The 25,523-nt window shown below is 42.8% G+C and overlaps 1 protein-coding gene across 1 annotated transcript in view; it reads right to left on the bottom strand.

Annotated features, from left to right (window-relative positions):
* Nucleotides 1-25,523, bottom strand: part of PGAP1 (post-GPI attachment to proteins inositol deacylase 1) — a 58,437-nt gene that overhangs the window by 29,457 nt on the left and 3,457 nt on the right. The window contains exons 2-11 of the mRNA XM_083467955.1: nt 15,565-15,718; nt 12,205-12,380; nt 11,001-11,172; nt 5,619-5,779; nt 4,142-4,194; nt 3,963-4,029; nt 3,654-3,759; nt 2,640-2,695; nt 1,550-1,633; nt 1,350-1,399 (exon numbers count right to left, since the gene is read on the bottom strand). Of these exons, the coding sequence (XP_083324081.1) occupies nt 1,350-1,399; nt 1,550-1,633; nt 2,640-2,695; nt 3,654-3,759; nt 3,963-4,029; nt 4,142-4,194; nt 5,619-5,779; nt 11,001-11,172; nt 12,205-12,380; nt 15,565-15,718 (1,079 nt within the window). The remainder of the gene's footprint in view (nt 1-1,349; nt 1,400-1,549; nt 1,634-2,639; nt 2,696-3,653; nt 3,760-3,962; nt 4,030-4,141; nt 4,195-5,618; nt 5,780-11,000; nt 11,173-12,204; nt 12,381-15,564; nt 15,719-25,523) is intronic.

Raw genomic sequence — 25,523 nt, 5'->3', positions numbered from 1 at the left:
CTCGATGGCCCTTGTGGTCTCTTCCAACTCTATGATTCTATGATTCTATGATTCTATGATTCTAGGTACCACTGTAATTCAAAAGCATCAATTCAGATTCACTGTAGCATGTTGCAATTTTTAAATCTGGACAAACTGTGGTTAATTTTAACTGTGCTTTGCTGAAATAAGCCATCTTCCAACTGTGATTTGTGAAGTTGGCTTGTTTCAGCAAGCCATAGTGAATAGGGTTGCCATACGTTCAGAATTTCCCAGACATAACCAGAATACTGCTGTCGGAAGGAGTGTCTAGGCGGAAATCGGCAAAATGTCCAGGAAAATGCGGGTGTTTGGTAACTCATGTCAGAAGTGTTGTTTTGGGCAATTTGACTTTCTAAAAAGCTCAAAAACGTCCGTTTTTTCCAATTTTGCCCAAAAAGCTCAATAACTTTTGGCAAAACTAAAACAAACACAACAACTTTGCCTCTCCCCACCCCCCCAAAGCTTTTATTCCCTTCCTTCTCTGCAGAAACTACCCTTTACCACTGGTCCAGACATTTACTGTGTCTGATGTTCCTGCACAACAGCTAATTAACAAATAAGCTATTCTGCAGATTTCTACATGGACGTTATAAAGGGAATGCAGCAAGCAGACATAAACTCCCTCTATATATTGTTGTCATCCTCTTAGGGGAAGTTTAAGGATGTTTTAACAAAAAACAAAAATTTAAAAATTCTTAACTTGCCATTTTGTGCAAACATTTTGATTACCGATCAGTGGAAATAATAAAATAATGGCTAAGGAATACATGGAAGACTGTTAATGTATAAATTGGCATATTGCAAACAAATACTGGAAGGCCTTTCCTTAAGCAAGAACTATTTTGAGCACTGGAAATGCTTTCTCATGTACTAGATAAACCATATGAAAGTGTTACAGTGGTAAATGTGATATTATAATATGGCTATATTGATGTTCTTTCCTCCTCTTTCTTCAGTATTTAAATATAACTGTAGGGTGCTTAAGCTAATTTTGAATATGTTCGAAATCCACCAGTCCCCAGGGGAATCCTATTCATTAAAGACAAATACACAGCTAACCGTGGGATTATAGGGATTCTCCTAATCCAAGAAGTGGATTAAGGCAGGTTTAAGGGTGGCTTAAATTCCTAGTATGTCACAACAGTCGGAAGAGGCCAGAAAATATAACACAAAAATGAAAACAAAACAGAACTAAGCACCACTCGTTTTAAGCAAATACAAAACCAAACCTTATTTTTAAAAGAACATTAAAAACAGCAATAATTTGCACAAGTATCTTCTGCAAACAGTTCTATTCTACTTGTTTATGAAATGTAAAATATATTTACCACACAGGTGAGGAACTGTTTATACAGCCATATATCCAACTGTTTGTGTCCTGACAGATAAAACAGGTATGTGGGGGAGAGAGAGAGGTAAGAATACACGTTATAGCTTGGCATACAAAATAGTGAAAGCATTTAAATCGTTTTCTTACTATAAATACATATGAAGCTAAGTCAAGCCGCAAAGGAAAGCAATTTCTCACCAACATACTGCTTTGACAGTAGACATGACTGTATGGTTTTCGATGGCTTGAGAGAGGGAAAGTAAAGTATTTTCCATCCGATTCCTGTTCAGAAAAGGACAAAAACATGCTGAACTGAAACTGTAGTAGTTTGGAGAACTGCTGGACATGGTTTGAGCAGACATGGTTTCCAATCACCATTAGCCATGTACAGTCCTGGACAGTCTACTGGGGGCGGGCCAAAAGCTCAGAAGTAGAGCACATACTTTGCAGGCAGAAGGTCTCAGGTTCAATACTTGGCATCTCCAGGTAGGGCTGGGAAACAAGACCCGTCTGAAACCCTGGAGAGTCTGATTTGGTATAAAGTAGGGTTGGAGACGCGGGTGGCGCTATGGGTTAAACCACAGAGCCTAGGACTTGCCGATCAGAAGGTCGGCGGTTCGAATCCCCGCGACGGGGTGAGCTCCCGTTGCTTGGTCCCTGCTCCTGCCCACCTAGCAGTTTGAAAGCACGTCAAAGTGCAAGTAGATAAATAGGTACCACTCCAGCGGGAAGGTAAACGGTGTTTCCGTGCGCTGCTCGGGTTTGCCAGAAGCGGCTTAGTCATGCTGGCCACATGACCCAGAAGCTGTACGCCGGCTCCCTCAGCCTATAGAGTGAGATGAGCGCTGCAACCCCAGAGTCGGTCACGACTGGAGCTAATGGTCAGGGGTCCCTTTACCTTAGGGTTGGAGAATTCATCAAAGCAGCCCAAGGCTGAACTCCCTTCTGGGCCACCTTACAAGGGCCGTATGCTAGAGGCGAGTGGGGCCAGAGGCAAAAATGGGCAGCACAACAGTAGACTGCTTTCTACACACACACACACACACACACACACACACACCCTATTCTCCATCCAAACAAGCATTTCAGGCAGGCAAAAAACACGTTGAGTGTGGAGCAGGGCCAGTGAAAGAGTTTGGCAGGTGGAATGGAGTTGTGGCCCATGAAGAGTTCCAGGGACCAAATAAGGAGGCCTTAAGTTGCTGAATTTGCCCGCTGGGCAGCTTCCCATGTCATCTATCCCAAATTAAACAAGTTACAGTTAAAAGAAGAAATCAACACAACTCACATTGTACACTGTATAGGACCACTTTGAAGTTTTAATCTGGATCCAGTTTACTTCTCCTGCAATCAAGCAACATCACTCTTCACACATCCAGGAATAAAATTCTTCCTCACTTCCTACAAAATTACCACCACTGTTTTGGTTTTTTTCACTTTCTAACTTAAAATAGTATCAAGCCATGATATCTGCCGAGGACCGGATTCCATACAAATAAGGAATAAGCTTAAGAATATACAAAGATCCATTTCCCTGAAGGTGTTGTACTAAACCACCCAATATTTAGTGACATAAAAGTATAGCACCAACTTAGAACTAGTTCGTTCTGCGAACTCTCCCCCTAAAATAATGTGGTGGCGGTGATGCAGTATGAAGTTGGTTCAAGAAGTCAGAGAAGCCACACACAGGCCATGTTCATATACTGTCAGAGACCAGGCTGAGGAATACTGCTCTGATGGGGAATGGTGGGAGCCTCCCCCTCCCCCTGACCAGGATTCTGAGGCTGCCCAGGAGCAGTGGAGCAGTATAGATTTGGAACAGCGGTTTACAGAGGGGCACAGTTCTGAATACAAAAGTTGGGAAGAGCTGGGGGGTGAACAACAAAGTGAAGAACAGGAAGAGAGAGAGCTAACAGACTCTCTCCCGCTGGAAAGTATTCAGCCCATCAGTCCAAAGTCACGTAGAGCAGATAAGGTGGCTACACAAAAAGCAGGGTGGTTGCGATATCAGGTTGCAAGATGCGGAAGTGACTAGGAAGGAAGTAAGGGACTCTTTGCTTTGTCCTGCTTATCTATGGCCAAAGGGGGGGAGGAAGCTGAGACCTAGGAGCCTGACATATACAATGCTAAACCATGGTTTGGTGCTATGTGCACAAAATGGGAAAAGCCCAAGTAAAGCATCAGGTGGGAGAAGGAGCTGCCAGTGTTTAGTTTCAACAGAGATCACAGCTTATTTCAAACCCATTTTGCTTAGACTCACTACTAACCCTGATCTTGTATTTTTTTAAAAAGATAAGCTAACCTGTTAGTTCAGCAACAGATTCAGGGCTCTCTTCATATAATTTTGCAGGGTGCCTCAGAAAGTGATGATTTAACACTAGCATTCTCTTCTGTGGATCTTCTGTTATCTAAGAATTAACACGTGATTTCAGAAGAATTTTAACTTACGTTTTGGTCGCCATGAAGCATATTTATACCAAACCCAAGACAGAATATGGATTCAAATTAACATCATTAACATTAATACCATCACTATTTACAACAGTTCGAAATTACTCAGACAAGAACTGCTCTTTTCATGGAACATGCCTGCGTTTCAAGAAATACAAACCTGCTTAGTGTTTTCATCAATAAGGTCAAAGAATGCTCGGATGGTAGCCAAGATCAATTCTTTACACCTATAAAAAGAGTGTAAGGGAAAAGACTAGTTATAAAAACTACAGATAAAAATGAAATCACGCAACAAAAGAAGAGTCAATTCGGGTACCTAATCTGGTTCAAGCTGCTTACCAAACTATGGAGAGATGGTCAGTTGAAGCCCAGACACGAGGAATGGCTGAAGTCTATTTAAGAAGAGATTTCTGTTACTTCTTTTCAAAAATTACTAATGAGAAACATTTAATATTAGCTTAATGAAGAAAGCACATTGCTGAAATCCTGCCCACGGCTAAAATCCCAACGGCAGGGACTCAAAGGGCTAGATTAGACATGCACAGCACAGCAGAACCTCTGCCTTATAGCAGATCTCTATGCCTCGGAATTGTGACTCAATGTCAAAATTGGTTTGGCATGTAGAATGGAGAGTGGCTGGGAAGGGGAATGCTAAAAGTGTCCTTGGATATGTAAAATTTGATGTGTGGTTCTTTGGATCCTTCTGTTCAGACAGCTGAATGCAGGACTGCAGTCTTTAGACAGAATTCAAAAATTTACCGTATTTTTTGCTCTATAAGACGCACTTTTTCCCTCCTAAAAAGTAAGGGGAAATGTATGGAGCGAATGCAGGCTGCGCAGCTATCACAGAAGCCAGAACAGCAAGAGGGATTGCTGCTTTCGCTGCGCAGTGATCCCTCTTGCTGTTCTGGCTTCTGAGATTCAGAATACTTTTGTTCTTGTTTTCCTCCTCCAAAAACTAGGTGCGTCTTGTGGTCTGGTGCGTCTTATAGAGTGAAAAATACGGTACTTTAGGCAAGCCCAATTTCTTAGTCATGTCCAGTAGGATTTCTTATTTCTTCCTGCTAGGCCCTTTTATCAGAAAAGGGATTTGGGAGAAAAACATTTATATACTGGCCCAAGCATTACACTTCTAATCTTATAGGGAATCCACATTTGTTTGGTAACAAGTGTCACTGTTTCCACTGGGACCGAGAGCTGAATCTAGAATACAACTTTAATCACTCCGGTTATAGTAAATGCCAGGGCAAGGATTAAATATGCAATACCTTTAACAAGAATCCTTCCGTGTGTACAAGAGCCCTAGGGCTGTGTAGTGGGTATGAGTTACTCGTGCGTAAACTGGTGCCTTTCTGGGCTAATTTGCCTTGTTAAACCTTTCTGACTCCACAGCCCTTTCTCATCGTGGCTGCCTCAGTCGCTGGCAGAATCCGTCAGTGGGCGTTTCTTGAACCTCTTCCAACATAAAAGTTGTTTGACACCCAGTCTCCTCCTCCTCTCACTGCGCGGGAGTCTTCTGCGCAGGGAGGGCGTGGGTAGCGGAGGACCTGTGCTCTCCTCACTGATCTCCAGTGAAGAGTCCTGGAGCCCTCTCCCCGATTCCCCCATCTGCCCCCGTTTCTCCTGGTGTTGCGCTGATTTGCTTCTCCCTCTACTGAGCTGTTTCTCCCCCTGCTGCTGGGTCCTTCGCCAGCATCATCTGGGAGCCTCCCCTTCGCCTCTCGCTCCGATGTCACTTCCCTGACAGGCTGCAAATTACTTATTCCCCAATCTGTAAATATTACTTTGATTTTAAAAGAATGGGTGCATAGTTTACCACAACACATAAGGCACTGCTTTGATGACTTGTTCGGGGTAGAAAAGCCAGTCCTGAACGAACTTGATAATCTCGAAATCCTCCCGCCACAGAAAGAGTCGTTAGATTCTTTATTTCTTTAGCCTTCTGAATCCATTTCTGGTTTACCGCTCTGTAAAAATCTTCCAGAGGGGGGAAAAATGTTTTAAACATTAGTTTAGCAGCATTTGTTTAGAGAAGTCCAAATTCTAAATCTGGAATAACTGAGGCGATCAACCACAATGTACATTAAAAGCTATACTTTCACACCGGATATTAAGAATCATCTGAGGACAGCAGTATCAAAGAGATATGTATCAAAACCACCAGCTAAATGCTGCACAGTAAAAGAGAAAGGAAGGCGAGATACTCAAAGGAAATGAGCATAACTTATTTTTGAGTCTCACGGCTGATTCAGACACGACATTCTTCTTGGTTAGCACAAATGAGAGTCACTCTTACGTCTGCATACTTGGAAAGAAAATAATAATTGAGGTTTTAGTACATATCTCTCACTCCTGATCAGGCCCACATACTCAATAATGGATAGGAATCTATCCAAAGGTGAGATCCATATATTGCCGCCTCAAACAGCACCTTTTTTCTGGGAATGCAGAGACGAGGCTGGCTCCCACTTATGCAAAACCATCAACAGATGACATGTGAATCAGCCCACACAATGCAAATTAAGGCAGCAGCTTTAGCAGTCCCAAGTAAAATCAGTATTAGCTCAGAGGGGATGTGTTTAGAATCAGGCTGCAAAGACTTCCCAACACAATTTCGGAAATTGTAAATGTCAAGCAGGCTTTTTAAAAAACAAACAAGAGCAGTAAAACGGATGCTCGGGTTGCGAACGGGATCCGTGCGGGATGCACATTCGCAACCCGCAGCGGCGCGTCTGTGCACCACGGATTGCAATTTAGAGTTTCTGTGCATGCGCGACCGCCGAAACCCGGAAGTACAGTGGTACCTCAGGTTATATATGCTTCAGGTTACATACACTTCAGGTTACAGACTCCGCTAACCCAGAAATAGTACCTCGGGTTAAGAACTTTGCTTCAGGATGAGAACAGAAATCGTGCTCTGGCAGCGCGGCAGCAGCAGGAGGCCCCATTAGTTAAGTGGTACTTCAGGTTAAGAACAGTTTCAGGTTAAGAACGGGCCTCCAGAACGAATTAAGTACTTAACCCGAGGTACCACTATAACCCGTTCCGGTTCTTCCAGGTTTCGGCGGTCCACAACCTGAAAAAACGCAACCTGAAGCGTCTGTAACCCGAGGTATGACTGCATATTTAAGTAATAAAACCAGTATGCTATGTTTTACTTCTCCTTTTGGGGGATTTTATTTCTCTTTTTTGGGAGTACAAAAAACCTTCCATTTTCTCAGACATAAATGAGAGATTGGGAATGAGGCCAACCGCTGAGGCAACTTTTCCCTTGTGGCTGCAGGCAAAAGTCCGGGAGAAAGAAAAGGAGACTTGAATGAGGAGGAGAGGACTGCTGAAGTGACAGGAGGCAGCAGCAAAAAAGGGCATAGATGCCATTAAACAAAAAAGACTTTAGAAATGATGCAAGCAGTTCCCACTCCAACAGTCAGAGCTGACTCTAAGGTGTGGCAGCATGGCAGAGGTTGACCTGGCAGCCAGGGGCGAGGGAAGGCTCACAGGCACTTGGCATGCGCCGTACGTAGCGGTGCCGCGCATGCGCAGTAGACAGCAGCGCCACACATGCACCGCGGGGCTGTTTGCCGGCAGCGCCGCTCGAGCGGCGTACGGACGACAGCAGGATCCTCAGCTCACAGCTGCGGCAGCGTCGGAGAGATCCCGCCGCCATCCGTACGGCACTCAAGCGGCGGTGCCGGCAAACCGCCCCACAGTGCATGTGCAGCACCGCTACGTATGGCGCATGCGCAGCACTGCTATGGACAGCGCATGTGCAGCCGGTCGGTTTGCTGATGGTGCCGCTCGAGTGCCATATGGACAGTTGCAGGATTCCACTGCTGCAGCCGCGAGCGGAGGATCCTCTGCATGCGGCTGTGCGATGGTGGCAGCTTATGCCACCGCGCCCGCGGGCAGCGGGGTGAGCCCTCCACGGGGTGCCTTCTTGTCACCCCCCTTAGAGGTGGCACCCAGGGCGGTCCGCCCCTCCGCCACTGCTGGCAGCCTGGGGGTTACCTGCTCAATCGAGAAAATGCTGGCAGTTGTAGGGAAAGATCTGCCAAAAAAGCTGCAAAACATCTTCATGGATGCGACAATGGCCACGAGAGTTTTAATAGCACAAGGATGGAAGACTGAAGAAACCCCAACTAAAGAATCATGGCAAGAAAAATTGATGGACTATGCAGAATTGGCAAAACTGACATACAAGCTACGGGACAAGGATAACTGTGACTTTAAAGATGAATGGGAACCCTTTACAAAGTATTTGAAGACGCAACAAAGCCAACTGGACTCCTTGGCTGGTTTTGAATAAACATTCAGAAACTTTTTATTGATAATAATCAGCTAAATAGTCTGAGGATCTTTACAACTGTGTAACATGCCGAAAACAGCACTTTTAGAGAAATCAAAGACTGGAACTGAGGGGAGTCCGGGGGTGGGTGAGTTCTGTGGGGGAAGGGAGGGAAAATGGGGGGGAAATAAGGATGATATGTTTCGTTTTAATTTTGAATAAAAAAGTTATTTTTAAAAAAAAGAAAGAGAAAATGCTGGCAGATTGCTTTTATTTTTTAAAGGGCAAAATAGCACAGCTGCTTCTTGCTGGATGCTGCTTCCAAATTCTGATTGTGAGAAATAAATTCATTGTCACCATGGCAACCATAGTAACGGACTCCTGCTCCATTCGGAGTCTTTCGTTTACACTCATGCTGCAATAAACTTGATGCTAGCAATTATGCATATCGGCTACTGCCTAACTTGCAAGCTGCTTGGGGCATGAGGGGTAAGCTCATGAAAAACAATGCACAGGATTAGTCAAGGTGACAGAGGTCTTGGTGATCAGAATTCTAACACAAAAGAATCCTTCACAGAGGAAACTGCATCAAAAACACTCGGTTTAGAAAGCTGCAAGTCATTCCATTAGACTTTGATATTCAAGGGATTCTCTCAAGTGTCCCAGTTCTGTCAAAGCTCAGGCATCAGGATAATAGAGTGATCAGAGCATCCACACTTATATGAGAAAAGTAAGGTAACCAACTAGCCACAAATGACCAAAAAACCAACCCTTGTGTCTAAGTCTCTCTGCCAGTTACCAACTGCTCACCAACACTTCCCCAAAATGAAACCGACAATTAAGCTTAACGTTTAAGCTGTGCCGGGACACATTGGGATTCTCAGGCCCATTGCCAGTGTAGCCTGCAGCCAAAACATTTCGTTTATTACACATTGACTGAACTCATTCCAAAGGCTTTGAGCAAAACCTAATAAGAACATGGTACTGTACAGGAAATACGGGTTTCTAAATGGAAGTTAAACTATAGCTGTTTAAATGCCGCCTTCTAAAAGCAATGTTATACAGCAAAGGCTTCTTTTCCTTCTGCCAAGTTTGGGTTGGCTCAGTTGTCAGTAGCCACACTCCTGAAATGTTTGGAATAGGCTTAAGTTGCACTGGCATGATTTACCCGAGCGTAAATTACGCTGGCTTCGTAGGCGTGACACTGAATGCGATCCTGGTTGATAATTTATATGCTTAGAAATCAGAAGGGCAAGCTGCTGATATTTTAGGAACTTTGTTAGGAACTGTACGGAGGGTTGCTCACAGGATAATTCTTGGACTGCTTCCCTTGTTCTTGGCAAGGTGGATGCCACCGATTGCTTCTCTTGTTTGCCCCTGCTCCTGTCTAAGGTGAAAGAAGCTACCAGCTGAAATTAACAGAAGATTTACAGCAAGATTCTACCCATATGCTGATATCACTCTGTCCTATGTCTCCCTTCTCATCTTAGCCCCAGTCCTGCCTCCAGTGCCTAGCACAAAGCTAAAAGGTAAAGGTACCCCTGACCGTTAGGTCCAGTCACAGATGACTCTGGGGTTGTAGCGCTCATCTCGCTCTATAGGCCAAGGGAGCCGGCGTTTGTTCGCAGACAGCTTCTGGGTCATGTGGCCAGCATGACTAAGCCACTTCTGACGAACCAGAGCAGCACATGGAAAAACCGTTTACCTTCCTGCCAGAGCAGTACCTATTTATCTACTTGCACTTTGAGGTGTTTTCGAACTGCTAAGTTGGCAGGACCTGGGACCGAGCAATGGGAGCTCACCCCGTCGTGGGGATTCGAACCACTGACCTTCTGATCGGCAAGCCCTAGGCTGCAGGCAAATCATGGAAGCCAAATCTAGAGAAGACCGAAGTATTTATGACTGACAAACACAGTGAGCCAGAGAAAAGAGAGACAACTCCCTTGGACGGTGCACTCCTTGTCCATCCCAGTGTCCCAGTAATAGCAGAATCTGGGAAAGCTTTTTACCAGCTCCATCTAAAGCATGGGTAGGCAAACTAAGGCCCGGGGGCCAGATCCAGCCCAATAACCTTCTAAATCCGGCCCACAGACGGTCCAGGAATCAGCGTGTTTTTACATGAGTAGAATGTGCCCTTTTATTTAAAATGCATCTCTGGCTTATTTGTGGGGCACAGGAATTCGTTATTATTATTTTTCCCAAAATACTGTCCGGCCCCCCACAAGGTCTGAGGCACAGTGGACCGGTCCCCTGCTGAAAAAGTTTGCAGACCCCTGACCTAAAGCAATGCTTTTTGCTCTCCTTCTTGGGTTAAGATATTACTGTTGCCACTTATGATTTAAGAAAGGATGGCAAGTGCAAGGCGCACAGAACTGCTGTAGGAAAACGCTTGGTGGCTGATGTTGAAGGCAGTACCTCACCTCCTAGGACTGCCAAGTTCCAAAAACATTTTATATGAAACATTGTGTGGCCTGTACAGCTTTCCTTGGCTGCTCCAGGTACAATGCAAGGTTTTGACCTATGAAACCCTGAATGGACTGGGCCCTCCCAACCTAAAGACTGTCATTTATTTTCTTAGTTAAATTTTAAAAAAGAGCCACCAGCTGCACTTCTAGGCCATGATCAAACAACAAGGGCAAGTAGAGACATTCTTGGCGCCTTACCCCTCTTACTCTGAAAGAAACCTTCCCTTGGGAGTTTGTCAGAGCTTTGTCAGGGGAACTGCAAGATATTTTTGCCTGAACTGACATTAAAAAGAATTAGGAGGATTAATATCGGGGTTATCTAGTACCCTTTTAAAATTATTATGACAGAAAAAGGATATTGATTCACATTAACAAAAATTTTACAGCGCTTTAAGCTATAGCAATCTTGCTGATGTCTACCGAGTGGTCATATTAGGAGTAAACTTACCAGTAAGATATCGATCTAAAGGCATTACAGGTGCAATGTGAGGTGTGGCCTGAGTAACGAGGACATTGAGGAGTTCCACCTTGAAATTTTTAAGCGTCAGCAGTGCTCTTGCAACAAGGCCGCCCATGGAATGACCTACTATTGCAACGCTACGTGGAGCAAACCCCTGGCCCTTAAAAAAAAGAAAAAGGAAGCATAAGGAAGAAATTATTTGACATCAAACACACTGAGATTGTATGAAATCACAGGCACCCTCCTGCTTAAGAGCTGATGTATTTGAATTCCGATGTACTTTATTGTCGTTCGCCAAAAATCAAGTTACTATAAAGATTAAGACTGCAATTCAAGTACAGTTATTTGGATTTTGACTCTAAATCAGTAAGACATTTCTATATTGAGGATGCTCAGCATAATAGTACAAATTGTGAAAGAAAGGAAATTTCTCATGCTAATCACAAGATGACAATGAAAGGTTTTTCCTGAGCACCCCCAATATAGAAATGTCTTACTGATTTTTTTTTTTAAGGCAGAAAGGTTTCAGAAATGCAGTATCAGAAATGCACAACCCTAATGTTTGAATGTACCAACCAGCAGGCTGATACAAAGGAGTAGTGGGATCTGCAATAAATTGTTGCAATTTGGAGTGCTATTTCCAGGGTTCCATACCATATTCCTACATGCTGCATGCCACACCCATACTCATTTTCAACAGTCCACCAATGTCCCACTGATATCGTATGCACAATAAGCATACAAAAATCCTCATAGTTGTATTTATGCAAATGTTGAGGCTCTGAGGCTGTGGATAACTCCCCGCTTTCGTGTGGGTGGTACCAGTATAGATAGACAAGGACCCAACTTTCAAAGGACCCAACTTTCAAATAATGCTAATGAATGTAGTTGATCGATCGAGAGAATTTCAAACACTGTGTTTCCCAAACTTGGGTCTCCAGCTGTTTTTGGACTACAACTTCTACCATCCCTGACCAGGACCAGTAGTCAGGGATGATGGGAACTGTAGTTAAAAGGAAAAGAAAAGCTGGAGACCCAAGTTTGGGAAACACGGCCAAATCATGGAGATAGATAAGTATCCCAACCATAAAACATAGAGCAACAGTATTTCTCTCCCAACCTGCAGCTCTCATATCCAATACAGCTAATAATTTGACAGAATTAAATAAGTGCATAATGCTTATCTCCATACCTTATACAATTTAAGAATTACTTTAATACACTCATGCACAAATCTAGTTTGCTTTTGTAGACTTCCACCATAGAGTGCAACAAGTTCCTCATTGAAGTTGACGCTGAAGACATCAAAATGATACTTGAAGTCAGCATCTTCTGCCTTTCTGAGTGCTATTGACCCAAGGGAACGTACTGAAAAAGCACACATGAATTATTAGCAGCAAGTAGTTTAATATCTCTAGATTTTGATGCTAGGGCAGATCATGAAAATTTGGCCTCAGGGGACAGAAAAGATTCAGATCTATTGTTAAAATGGAATGAAATACGCAACTGGTTGTAGTTTGGTGTCACCAAACTCCATGCTAGAGAAACCCTGGCCTAACATACAATATGGAGGTATTACCTAAGAACTATATTATTTACGCAGGCTTTGGAACAGATCATGAAAAGGCCTGGCTGCTTCTGCATCTAGATTGCTCAGCAATACAGAAGCATGGGAAAGGTGTTTCTCCACCACAGAGATCTGCACCATTCTCAAATGTGTTCTGATACTGATTTCTTTTCATAACCCTATACTGAGCTATAGTTGGTTTGATAAAAAACCACAACATAGCTGCTGATCGGAATTTACTTCCATGAAGACAAGAACTAATGGTAAGAGGCTCTCATCGCAGCAGCTACTTTGGAAATTCTCATAAATACTAGAGATTATTTATTTAGAAAAATCTCAAAGCAGTTTACAACACATTAAAACATCAATACAACAATCCAGAATCAAACATTTCTGAAGAAAGTCGAATATACAGTATACAGTCAAAACAACATAACAGAAAACTAAAATATTATCTTAAAGATAATATTACAAAGGAGGTCAGCTGCAGAATACACATTTAAAACAAAGTTAACAAAAAAAAACCTTAAACATTTCAAAAAGAAAAAAAACCACACTGCTAAATGAAATCAAATATAAAATACACATTTAAAACAGCATAATTAACAGGGTGCTGGTCCATCATATTAAAACACAAACATGTTCTTAGAAGACAGAGACAAATTCTAAAGAGTCTAACCCTTACCCAAAATGGGAGGGGGGCGAATCCATGGTCAAGATTTAATTATTCTAGATCAGGAGTGGTGCTTCTAGATGTTTTTGGACTACAACTTCTATTACCCTGAGCTAGCATGGCCTATTGCCAGTGATAACTGCAGCTGGAGGGCATCATGTTTGCTATTCCTGCCCTAGCTTTTATTACGGAAACTGAATTATGAATGGAGAGAACTCCTTGAATGTATGTATGGATTATGAGGGCAAAAATAATACAAACAGTAAGGAATACAGATCTTACACCTTGTAGTCTTTGAACGTGACTGGTAGATCTCTTAATGATACGCAGTCAGAGGGTGGTCCAAGTTTATATTTGCCCATCCTCCAAATCGACTACTATAGCCTCTTGGTTTCATATGGCACTTCTGAGACATCACAACGTACATATCAACATAGTTGCTCATGGCCCTCTGGCACTGGGTGGTCAAGCCACTTACATTTACAGTGGTGCCTCACAAGACGAAAAGAATCCGTTCTGTGATTCTCTTCGTCTAGCGGTTTTTTTGTCTTGCGAAGCAAGCCCATTGACGGATTAGCGGATTAGCGCTATTAGCGGCTTATCTGCTGATCGGATCAGCTGATAAGCGGCTTAGCGGCTTAGAAAAAGGGGGGGAGGGGAAAAAACCAGCAGGAACTCGCAAGACATTGTTGTCTTGCGAAGCAAGCCCATAGGAGATTCGTTTTGTGAAGCACCTCCAAAACGGAAAACTCTTTCGTCTAGCGAGTTTTCCATCTTGCGAGGCATTCGTCTTGCGGGGCACCACTGTATTACTGAACTGGTTGCAAAATTTGCCTTGTCTGGAAGTAAGTTGAGAGCGAGGCAACAAGACAAGTATCATAAGGGGGAGTGTGAGATGTGGAGTGCTTAACTTATACAGCTGTGATTTTCGCATTTTTGTATGTTTGCTTAGCTGCTGTTGTTGTTGTTCAGTTTTAAATCAATTATTTGTATTCTACGCATTGTGACCAATTGTGGCGGATTATAGCTTTTAGCAACAAAGATTTCATTCATTCATTCATTCATTCAAGCCACTTACATAAACTGAAGCTAAGTGCACACAACTCCCATTTACGTGGGGTTTGTGTTCCGGGGTCACTGTGCATTTGCGCAAAATCAGAAACCCATTGAAAAAGCCTGCAAACTCCCTGCTCCTTTTAGTGACATCTTTATTATGTTTCTGGATTCAGCGCTGTGCGCATCTGTGTAATTGCGCACACATGCCTAAAGCAGGAGTTGCCTGTACCACAAATTTTAGTATTCTGCTTGTAAAATATATTTCCCCAGTTCTCAGAGAAAATTCCATTTTTTGCAGGATGAAATCACATTCTGTTTCTCCAAATGGCAGTTGGGAGCATGATTCACATGGGATTTTGTTCATTTTCCAGATGCCCATATGGTATCTTCTGTGATTATTTGAATAATCCTCTTTGACGCCTGTAGCAGAGCTGGTTTGCCTAGCTCTCAATCTATTTAGAAGCCCAGGGCTAAGGATCGCTTCCTGATAAATCTCTAAAACCTTGCCCAACACCACTTTCCTTGACAACTCTTTTACATGCTTGCTGTGCAATAAAATAAATGCCAATCAAGCTATAGTGTAAATATAGTGCTCAGTCTCAATATATTTTGTTGATTTGTAGTTTTGATTGTTTTTAGCTTATCTTATGTGATTTTACATAATTTGGGACGCGGGTGGCGCTGTGGGTAAAACCTCAGCGCCTAGGACTTGCCGATCGCATGGTCGGCGGTTCGAATCCCCGCGGCGGGGTGCACTCCCGTCGTTCAGTCCCAGCGCCTGCCAACCTAGCAGTTCGAAAGCACCTCCGGGTGCAAGTAGATAAACAGGGACCGCTTACCAGTGGGAAGGTAAACGGTGTTCCGTGTGCTGCGCTGGCTCGCCAGATGCAGCTTGTCACGCTGGCCACGTGACCCGGAAATGTCTGCGGACAGCGCTGGCTCCCGGCCTATAGAGTGAGATGAGCGCACAACCCTAGAGTCTGTCAAGACTGGCCCGTATGGGCAGGGGTACCTTTACCTTTTACTAACTGTTCACACGATGTCACATTTTACCCTACACTATTAAATGATGCAAATAACATCAACAAAGAAAGTTGGTAATTCTCTTAACAATTACATGTAAACAAAATATTCAGAATACATACTTCCACAAAGACCTATGTTTAAAAAAGGTAACATTCCACAGATCTTCATACATTTCCTGCTTTATGAAAGATTATAATACACACATCAGTATTGCTTCAGATATAGCTTACCTTGTTTGTAACTCCCAGCATTGCCAGGGAGGAAGAGTACTGGAATCCCAGTTAAGAGCAGATTTCTATTTTCTTCTGCATAACTTCCTTCCCCGTAAAGATAGAGCTCATAGGCTGGATAACGCCTGGATACTTTCCTAGGAAGCTTAATTTTCTGTAAAATACAATTATGCATACAATTATAATTCTAAAATACAATTATACTTAAATAATATTTTATGTATGCCAGAGGTAATAATTTATTGTTCAAATCTGAAATGTACATCTTAAGTACAGAAACGGTTAACTGCAAAAGGAGGTAGCTGGGCAATTTCAAGCTGGGGTATATTTGTAATCAGCAGAGACAGCTTTGGGAGTTTTGAAATGATGCAGATGCTTTTTCATCACCCTAAACGATCTTGCTCTCAACCCCTCCATCCCATTTCAGCTCAACTACACGCAAGAAACTGAACCTACTAATAAAAGATAAGATAGCATTAGAAGCCAGGAAAGTTATTCCCATTGACATCAGTTTATCCAACAGTTTCAATGCAGTACTTATCTTGCTGAAAAGGAAGACATTTTGATTCTCTTAAGTAGGAAATCTAGGTACAAGCCCCATTTCAACCCCATGACTCTGGGACCAGCAAATCACTTCTATTTATATCTTAGTCTCTGTATGTGTGTGTGTGCACACAAACACACACACACACACACACACACACAGGTATGCATATAAGAAATACAGGTAGCCTACTTAGATGTTGTTGCAACAATGAGTGAAATAAAAATCCAAAAGCATTTTGTATGCCAGAAAGAAAACAAAAAAGTGTTGACTTTGAGAATGTAATTTTGTCTATCTAACTTAATAGGCTTACATCATAATGAATAAAATGTCAGGGGAGGTGAAATTGAATTCATTTAAAATTTGCTGCTTTGGCAGCAGTCAACCGCATATACGTCATCAGCTAGATAAACATCGGCCAACACATGAATTGCAGATGAATTCAAACACTTATAACAATTCGGTACGCAGCCTTTCGGCTTCTTCTTGCAATACAAGCACATCATAACTTAGCAGCTAGCTTGAAAGACATTTGCTCTAAAAATGCTAAAGGTTACTGCCAAGCCCTGAATATTATAGACTATAAAAGGGTGACGGCGATATGTGTGTGAAAATCAAAGTAATATACTTCTCAAAAATTTAGGTCAGGGGCCGCAAATCTTTTTGGACGAGAGAATGCATTTTGAATTTTGAGAGTGCTGGAGGCACCAGTTACAAAATGGGTGCCAAGGGAGGCGTGGCACAACACAAAATTAGAGATTTGGGTCTCTGTAACGCTTTCCCCAGAACTGCATTTCCATATGAGAAAAGGCTTAACCTACTGAATTTCAGCCTAGGAAATTCGAAGCAGAAAAAGTACATTAAAGGGGAATGAGAAAAGCAGCTCTTCAGAACACGGGGGCTTCCATTGCCTAGTGCAGGGTTCTGCAACCTTTTCCAGCCGTGGACCGGTCCACCATCCTCAGACCACGTGGTGGGCCAGACTATATTTGGGGGGGGGGGAGAGAATGAACAAATTCCTACGCCCCACAAATAACCCAGAGATGTATTTTAAATAAAAGCACACATTCCACTCATGTAAAAACACCAGGCAGACCCCACAAATAGCCCAGAGATGCATTTTAAATAAAAGGACACATTCTACTCATATAAAAACATGCTGATTCCCAGACCATCCACAGGCCGGATTTAGAAGGCAATTGGGCCACATCCGGCCCCCCGGCCTTAGGTTGCCTACCCCTGGCCGAGCGTCAGAACAACTCACTTATCAATCACAGTTCTGACTTCATTGCTTAAAAATACTGCCAGGGGAATCAGCCAGGCTTGCCCATTTCACAGAAATCACTTAGAAGGGTATCTGCACATTTTGCTCCATAACATGCTTTCTAGGAGGGCTAGATACTTACTTTTTTTAAAATGAAAGTTCAGAGTAAGGCTCCTGCCTGGGGATGCCAACAAAAGCCTTCTCAGGCACCTTGGTGCCTGCCATGTTGGTGACCTCTGGGTTTAGCTGTACACATTCTTACATGTGCTTAAACAGAGTCGGGTTTATTTCTGCCCTGGACAAGGAACCACTATATGGCATTTTGCCTTAGTACAGAAGGGTAATTTCTAATAACACTCACACAACCCACTCAATCCTTCCAATAGGCAAGCAAGTCATCAACAGAGGTCAAGGTCACATTCCAGCCAAGCTAAAGCAATCATGGAGGGTGCAAATACATATGTATATGTGTGTGTGTGTGTGTGTGTGTGTGTGTGTGTCTGGGGTGTGGCTCGGGAGAGATCCAGACCCTGAGGTTTCTCAGCCCTGCTCTAGTGATACATCTGAGCACAATAAGTGCAGCATACCAAATATAAGCAATAAATTATTATGGAGAAAGCCATAATTTGGGGGGGGGATCCAAGCCTGAAAGATGTAAAAGTAAAGCAATTGCACAGGTGATGCTGTGCACTGGCCCACCTGGCTTGCCAAACCAGGAACTGCCAGGTCAGCTCTCAGGTTCTGTGCAGTTTACTTTCAGTTCTGCACTGCAATCAGGAAAGTTGCTGCATGTTTTTGTTTCCTCCATAACAGTTTTATGCTGAAGTTGTTTTGTTATGCATCTCGTTTTTGACCTCCTTTCATGATGCTTTTCGGGTAAAAGCCCAATCTGCTTGGCATATGCACTACTCCTTCTTTATCTCTTGGCCTATTTTTCAAATAAAATATTAAGTATCAGATGCGGAAGTAGCAGACATGGAAAACAAACGGGACAATCTGAACCTTGCAGTGGATTGTTTGTCTGAAAAAGGGCAGATGGGTAAGTTATTATATTTGAAAGCCAATAAATATAGCCGAAGTACCATAGGGTTTTCACTTATTTTCTTTAGCTATCATTAAATTTATACCCCAGAATTTCAGGGATAGGAGCTCTCAGGGCACCTTCCAAAGTAAAGAAATCGATACAATCAATGATAAAGACATAAGTGGAAAAACAAAATCAGTCAGTCAAGGAGAGTTACACATTCCAATTAAAAATATCTAAGTAGTCGGGGGAAATAAGTTCTTTTCCAGGTCATGGAAAGGTAATGGTCATGGAATGGTAAGGGCATTCCAGAAGCAATGTGCCATTATACTTAAAAAGCCCTCTCTTTAGTCACTACCCATCACACTTCAGAAGATGAGGGCACCCAGAAGAAAGACTCAGATAATCACCTTTGTTTGAGGTGGACCAATAAACACCTGGATCTTAGACATTGTAAGGCTTTAACAGGTTTCAGAGGTTCTAGCCAGAATTCCTTTAAAAGGTAGCAACTAAAGCTACAATCCTAACCCCACCTACTCTAGAACAAACACCACTTCTGAGAATATATGAGGATTTCACTATAAGACAAGCACCTTTCATATCTGTCCCACCCAAGGCTAAAACAGACATGTACAGCGAACATGCACCAGTATAGTACAAGAATTCCTGGTACAGTAAAGGAAGGAGACCTTATTTCCACTTCAAATCCTCTCAATGGATCTTAGCAGTTACTTAGATATTAGAGTAAGAACCGTGTTCTAAATACAGCAGTGTAACTGTTGCTGTTTGGTCATGTTTACAGATGGCAAGGACATGTGTGCGTATATACATATAACACATCCATATGTGCAAGATCAGATCAGGAACTAAACAACAGCCTATGGATTAATCTTTCATTGGACAGTTACACTGATGTTCTAAACAATTTGATTTCTATGTTTTTTAGAGCAAACTTTTGCTACTTTTTATGATAGCGGTACCTATGGTTGAAATAAGAAGAAAAAGGAATCAATTAGGCTGGGGTTTGCTTATTTCTTTTTGGTCTACCTTTTCGATTTGTTCGAATCTTCATGGTTAACCAATGTGTTTTAAATGCAAGAGGTGCTGTCAGGATATCTTAAGCCATAGCATGTGTTCTATGCATAGCTGTCAACCATCCCTTATTTGACGGGAAAGTCCCTTATCCCAGTGCCGTGTCCCGCTGCTGTCTCTTATTGATGATATCCCTTAAATTTCCCGGGTTTCAAAGGAAGCAGCTCCTCTCCCTCCCTCCCTGCCGGTCAGGGAGGAGGGAGGCTCCAACTGTGTTGCTTGGCTGCGTTGCTCACCCAATAAGGAGTCTAATAACGACTTGGGGGTGGAGCTTGCATGCCTTGTGCCGATCAAATTGGCCCTGTTGCCTGGGGACTCGCCTTTGCTCAGTGCTTCCCAGTGGAGAGGTGATGGTGGTTTTACTTCCTGCATCCCCTTTGCCGGGTTGCTGCGCTGTGGGAACCACCGCTTGAGGCTTCATTTGGCTGCTGGCTGGGCTTTCTGCCTTTGGCTCGAGGGGCTCAGAAATTGAACATACACGTGCTCTGAAAATCCCTTATTTTGGCTGCTGATCCCTTATTTTCGAGGCTGCTGGTCCCTTATTTTCAAATCTGTAAGATGACAGCTATGGTTATATGATCTTGAATGTGCATTCTTGGTTAAGAACTGTGGTTCAGCTAGTCCAGCATTCTTTGTGAGAAACTCAGAATCTGGTCAGTGGCCAACCATTAGATTGTGCCTAATCTTCTGCCCACCTCTGGCTTGGATAACCTGTCGTGGCCTTGTAATTCTATCTTGAGTCTTAGGAGCCTAGCCAGATATAACTCATTTCTTCTGGCTAAAACGCTTATGTTACTCTTAACTCTCTGCAGAACATCTCAAGAATCACATTGCTTGTTCCCATGCAAACGTGTCCAGAAACTTACTTTGGACTTCCTTCCTGAGGTCTCCCTGTAGTAGGAATTACAGTTGGCAGATACCCAAGAAGCCCCTCTCAGCCGTGACCCCTAATTTCTATAATAGCTTCCAATTTGGGATACACCTGGCTGGCCCCATTACTGCTTGCCTTTAGATGAACAGCAGACAGTGCAGGGACCTTTGTTAGAATTTTGTCATTAACTTGGGTGACTGCTGTTGCTAACATTTCAGTCTCTTTTAGCTTTGTTTTTACCACTTTGATTGGAAGCCTCCTTGAATATTTTTGTAGAAAGGTGGGGTAGAAATGAGTACAGTGGTACCTTGGGTTAAGTACTTAATTCGTTCCGGAGGTCCGTTCTCAACCTGAAACTGTTCTTAACCTGAAGCACCACTTTAGCTAATGGGGCTTCCCGCTGCTGCCGAGCCGCTGGAGCACGATTTCTGTTCTCATCCTGTAGCAAACTTCTTAACCCGAGGTACTATTTCTGGGTTAGCGGAGTCTCTAACCTGAAGCGTATGTAACCTGAAGCGTATGTAACCCGAGGTACCACTGTATATGCTTAAGTTCTCCACCAAATGAATCACTTTTCAGAAGCCACAAAAGTATAAGCAGGGGTGGTTTAGTTTGGAAAGGTTTCTCAACCCTTTTGAACCTGTCCCTCACCTACAATTCTGCTATTTTTTAGGGATTGCTCCCCAGAATACAGACTACAGCCTGCTGTTGCATGTGATGCCCTGCAGAGCATTAACAGAAAGCTGTACAGGATCTTTCTGGCCTCATCCTAAACTAGCTATGAACAGCAGCTCTTTTTCTTCCCCAAACGAGTGAGAGTTCATTGGCAAGTGAGATACAATCAAATTAGGTCTTGGATAGGAAGGAAGGAAGGAAGGAAGGAAGGAAGGAAGGAAGGAAGGAAGGAAGGCATCACCGTCCCATGCCTCCCAAGGGGGCTTACTTTGTGAATCAATGGTTTAAAGCATAAGCTATGCACTGGAATCCCAGTTCAGCTATCAACTGAGTGCCTTGTCTAAGCTCACACAATTGTCTTCCAGACTCTAGCCTTGTACGGAGAATATTTGCCTACCTTACAAAGTGATTAGCAAGATATGAGGCGGTTTATGCTTCACGAAGCAGATAAGCATTAGCAAGTTATGAAACTTGAACAATATCTATATGAATACTAATGATAATTTACCAATTAATGCAAAATAAGAAATTTCAATCCATTACTATGAGTTTTTATTTGGTCAGATTTGCTTAAAAGAATGTTCAGGATTGTCAGATTCAATTTACAATTGTTCTGATGTAAATGAAATTAGACACTTCCGCTTTTGAGATATCAGTAGTATTCCCCTTTTGTAGTATTGTGTATTTTTATACAGCCTAATCACCTGAATGGTTTTGTTTAATGAAGATAAGCTCTCCAGCAATTAGCCTTTACAGTTATACCCTTGATAAGAGATAAGCTTTATACTTTCAAAGCACTACAAAACAGGGGGGAGGTCCCAGCTTTAAGATTATGAGCAAAGTTTACCATTTATTTCATGCCACAAGATTAGAATGATTAAATAACCTGCTAAATCATAATCATATAAAATGGAGAACAGCGGATAGACAAATGGATTTTTTAAAAAACAACAACAACAACAAACCAAGCTGTTCTGGGATGTGCAATAAGTAGCGGCATAAAACAAAAGAAAATATTCCTGATTTAAGAATCTTTATATATCATAGAGCCGGTTTACACATTCTTATGGGTGCCTACAAATATATTTGGGAGGGGGAGTATGACTTATATGGGAGTGGTTGTTGTTTTTAGCTGTGGCCCTAAGAGGTGTCCTGAAGGTTTTGGGTATACCAGTAGGTATATATAATGGCGCTAAATTGTGTTAATTAGATCCAATTTTAGACAGGATTGTTGAAGGGATGTATGGCTGAATCTGGATTGGTTGGTGTTTGGCATGCATTCCATGGGACACAACAGGAATTTACCCACCTCCCGTCCCCTCCGCCCCACATAAGTCGACCAACGTTGTTTTAGGTTGCATTGTTTTTCTATTTCATATCCTTTTTTACAATATTTTACAGGATGTCAAACTGATAAAATTTTACTTTTGAATTATGGTTGCTTTAAAACACAAATTAGTGTTGAACGCCAAGAGTATTTTGAATATAATGACGGGAATACTTTTCAGGCTACTGAATGGGAAGAATGTAAAGCCTATAATTGAGTTAAGCATAAGCTTCTCATGAGAAATGAATTAGAATTTCACAAGAGGAAAATTTGGAGAAAATCGTGAACTATCTTTTAAGACAATTTGCAGCACCCCGTTCTTTGGATCTACACTGAAGGTTGCAACACATTAAATAGGAATTGGATAATCTACGTTCTGCTAGAGCTGAATTTACTCTGGTATTTTTGCACCACAGCTATTGGGAGAGTGGACGGAGACAGGGTAAAATTTTGTCTTATTGTTTAAAGCAAATAAAAAAGGCAGAATTTTATTCCTTTGATTATTGGTGGGTATAATATGGTATAGACAACATCAAAAGAAATAAATTTACATTTCTCAAAGTATTATTCTAAATTACAGAAGAAGGTTAAGGATCCTATGAGCTGTGACGTTGAATTTTCTCCCTCCTGCAGCTGATTCTCCATCAGTTGTTAGATTTCTCAAAATGAAATTCTCACAAAACCACTACAGGTCAAAAAAATTAGGGATGTTACTTATGACGTCCGGGAAAGCCCCTGGACAAGATGGCTATTCTGTACAAGACATATTTATATTTGTTAGACCCTAAGCTTCTCAGGTTTTAGGGGCTTTCGACTTAGATACTCTGCTAACCTCAATGTAGGATAGTCTTATTTCTGTTATTTCTGAGAACTTGCGATAGCATTCCAGCGCCCATGAGCTGAGCAGGTCTTGCCCAGTATGCTTTTGGGGGGCAAGGCCCACTTGGAGTGCCAGCTCCAGAAGGTAAGGATGCTTGCATGGGGGCGATTAGAGTATACACGGTTTTGCATATACCTGCCATTGCTGCACAAGATGTGATCCTACTGCATACCTAAAAGAAGTTGTAACAATTTTTCCCCCTCCAACCCAACAACTGTGCTCAGCAAAATCACAGCAATGTGAAAGTTAAGGATCAGCCCTTATTAAAACAGCTGTTATCTTTTACTTTATTTCAGTTCATCTACTATTTGAAGGGTTTTAGGAATGCAGAGATAAGCTTAAACCATCAGATAACCACTCCCCGCTCCCCTCCACTTCCAACATGCAGCAAATACTGTATTTATAGTTGGCACTCCCACACCCATTGCACATGAAACCTAGCTATTATTGCACTGAATATCCTGAGGATAAAACAGATTTCAACACCCAAATTGCAACCCAAGTCAGGTGCAGAAAACTGTGTGGGTGTCCTTTCTCAAGCCTATTAAAATTCTCATGGTTCTCCCTACTATGTGCTGAAGCTGGTTCCCTGTCCCCAAATCCTTATTGAAACAGAGGTATGTAAGCAGACAGAATGGAAACCTAACACACATCTGAGAAACCATCAGCACTCCAGAATAAACTGGCGGTTGAAATATAAGTAAAATGGGTGACCTCTTGTGCCTGATATGACCCAATTAATAGAAGATTGCCGTGGAGGAGAAAATGTTGACAGGTTCAGCTTTTCTCGTGCTTGCCGTGTTATGCAATAACAAGCTGCAAAATTCTCTCTTTTCAAGGTACAGGAGTACTATCCTCTGCAGCAACTGTCTCCATTGGGTAGATCTTGGTCCACAAATGGGAGCATGATCTTACCTACCACAGGTCAGATTGTTAGCACCACAGCCATTTTCTGAAGACCGAAGGGGGAAAGGCCAGCAGAAAGAGTGACTGGGAGAGATGGGCTGATCTAGATATTAATGAACAATGGTCTTCTTTCCACATAACGGAAAGCCAGGATTTTTGAGACAGAACAGCACGCTAATTCAGGATGCCTGATGGCTTGTGATTTGCTCCTCTGCTGGAGCAAGCAACAAGATATTCGAACCGGAATCAGTTTGCTTCTCCCCAACAAAACGCAACGAGGAAGTCAACATGAAGGCTGCTCACTTGCTAACCATTGTCTGCTAGGGAGAAACAAAGCACAATCTCAGTTTGCGTGTAACACCAAGTCAAGGCTTCGTGGCTCACTGCTCCTGCCTGCACTAAAGAAAGGGGGAAAGAGCAAAGCAGAAGCAATCAAGGAGACAGCACTTAGCACACAGCTGATAAGCCATTAACCGTAGTTTATCGCTGTGTGCAAACTGGCACAATATTTTATCATGGCTTTGTATCATAATTTATAGACCACTCTACATTATACAAGGGACGTGGATGGCACTGTGGGTTAAACCACAGAGGCTAGGACTTGCCGATCAGAAGGTCAGCGGTTCTAATCCCCATGACGGGGTGAGCTCCCGTTGCTCAGTCCCTGCTCCTGCCAACCTAGCAGTTCGAAAGCACGTCAAAGTGAAAGTAGATAAATAGGCACTGCTCCAGCGGGAAGGTAAACGGCGTTTCCATGCGCTGCTCTGGTTTGCCAGAAGCGGCTTAGTCATGCTGGCCACATGACCCGGAAGCTGTTTGCCGGCTCCCTCGGCCAATAAAGCGAAATGAGCGCCGCAACCCCAGAGTCGGCCATGACTGGACCTAATGGCCAGGGGTCCCTTTACCTTTACATTATACAACGGCTACCAGCCAGGCAGCTACGTTCTACCTTCACTGTCAGAGGCAATATAACGCTGTATACCAAGTTGCTGGGAATCACAAGTGGGGAGAGTGCTGTTACACTTAGCTTCTGCTTACAGACTTCTGTTTGGCTGCCGTGAGAACAGGAAGCAAGACTAGATGGGTGTGGGGCCTGAAAGAAGTCTTCAACAAACACTGAAAACCTAACCATATTGGGGCTGCTTCAATTCTAAATGAAAGAGAATGCCAGGGGGCGCAACAGACGTGTCACGCTTTGTCAAGAAGCTGCTGCAGACAAAAACCCGGCAGCAGCTTTTTCTACAAGCTGCGACTTCTGCACCAAATTCAAGTGCAGCCCCACGTATTATAATAATCAGGCCTAGAGTTTACCCATGTATGTACTCTGTCCAGCAACACTCATAAAATGGCCTATCAGCCAAAGCTGGTAAAAGTCA

Source organism: Podarcis liolepis (genome assembly GCF_965112155.1).
Source record: "Podarcis liolepis genome assembly, chromosome: 1".
NCBI classification, from domain to species: domain Eukaryota; kingdom Metazoa; phylum Chordata; class Lepidosauria; order Squamata; family Lacertidae; genus Podarcis; species Podarcis liolepis.
This window is presented reverse-complemented; position numbering and strand designations above follow the sequence as displayed.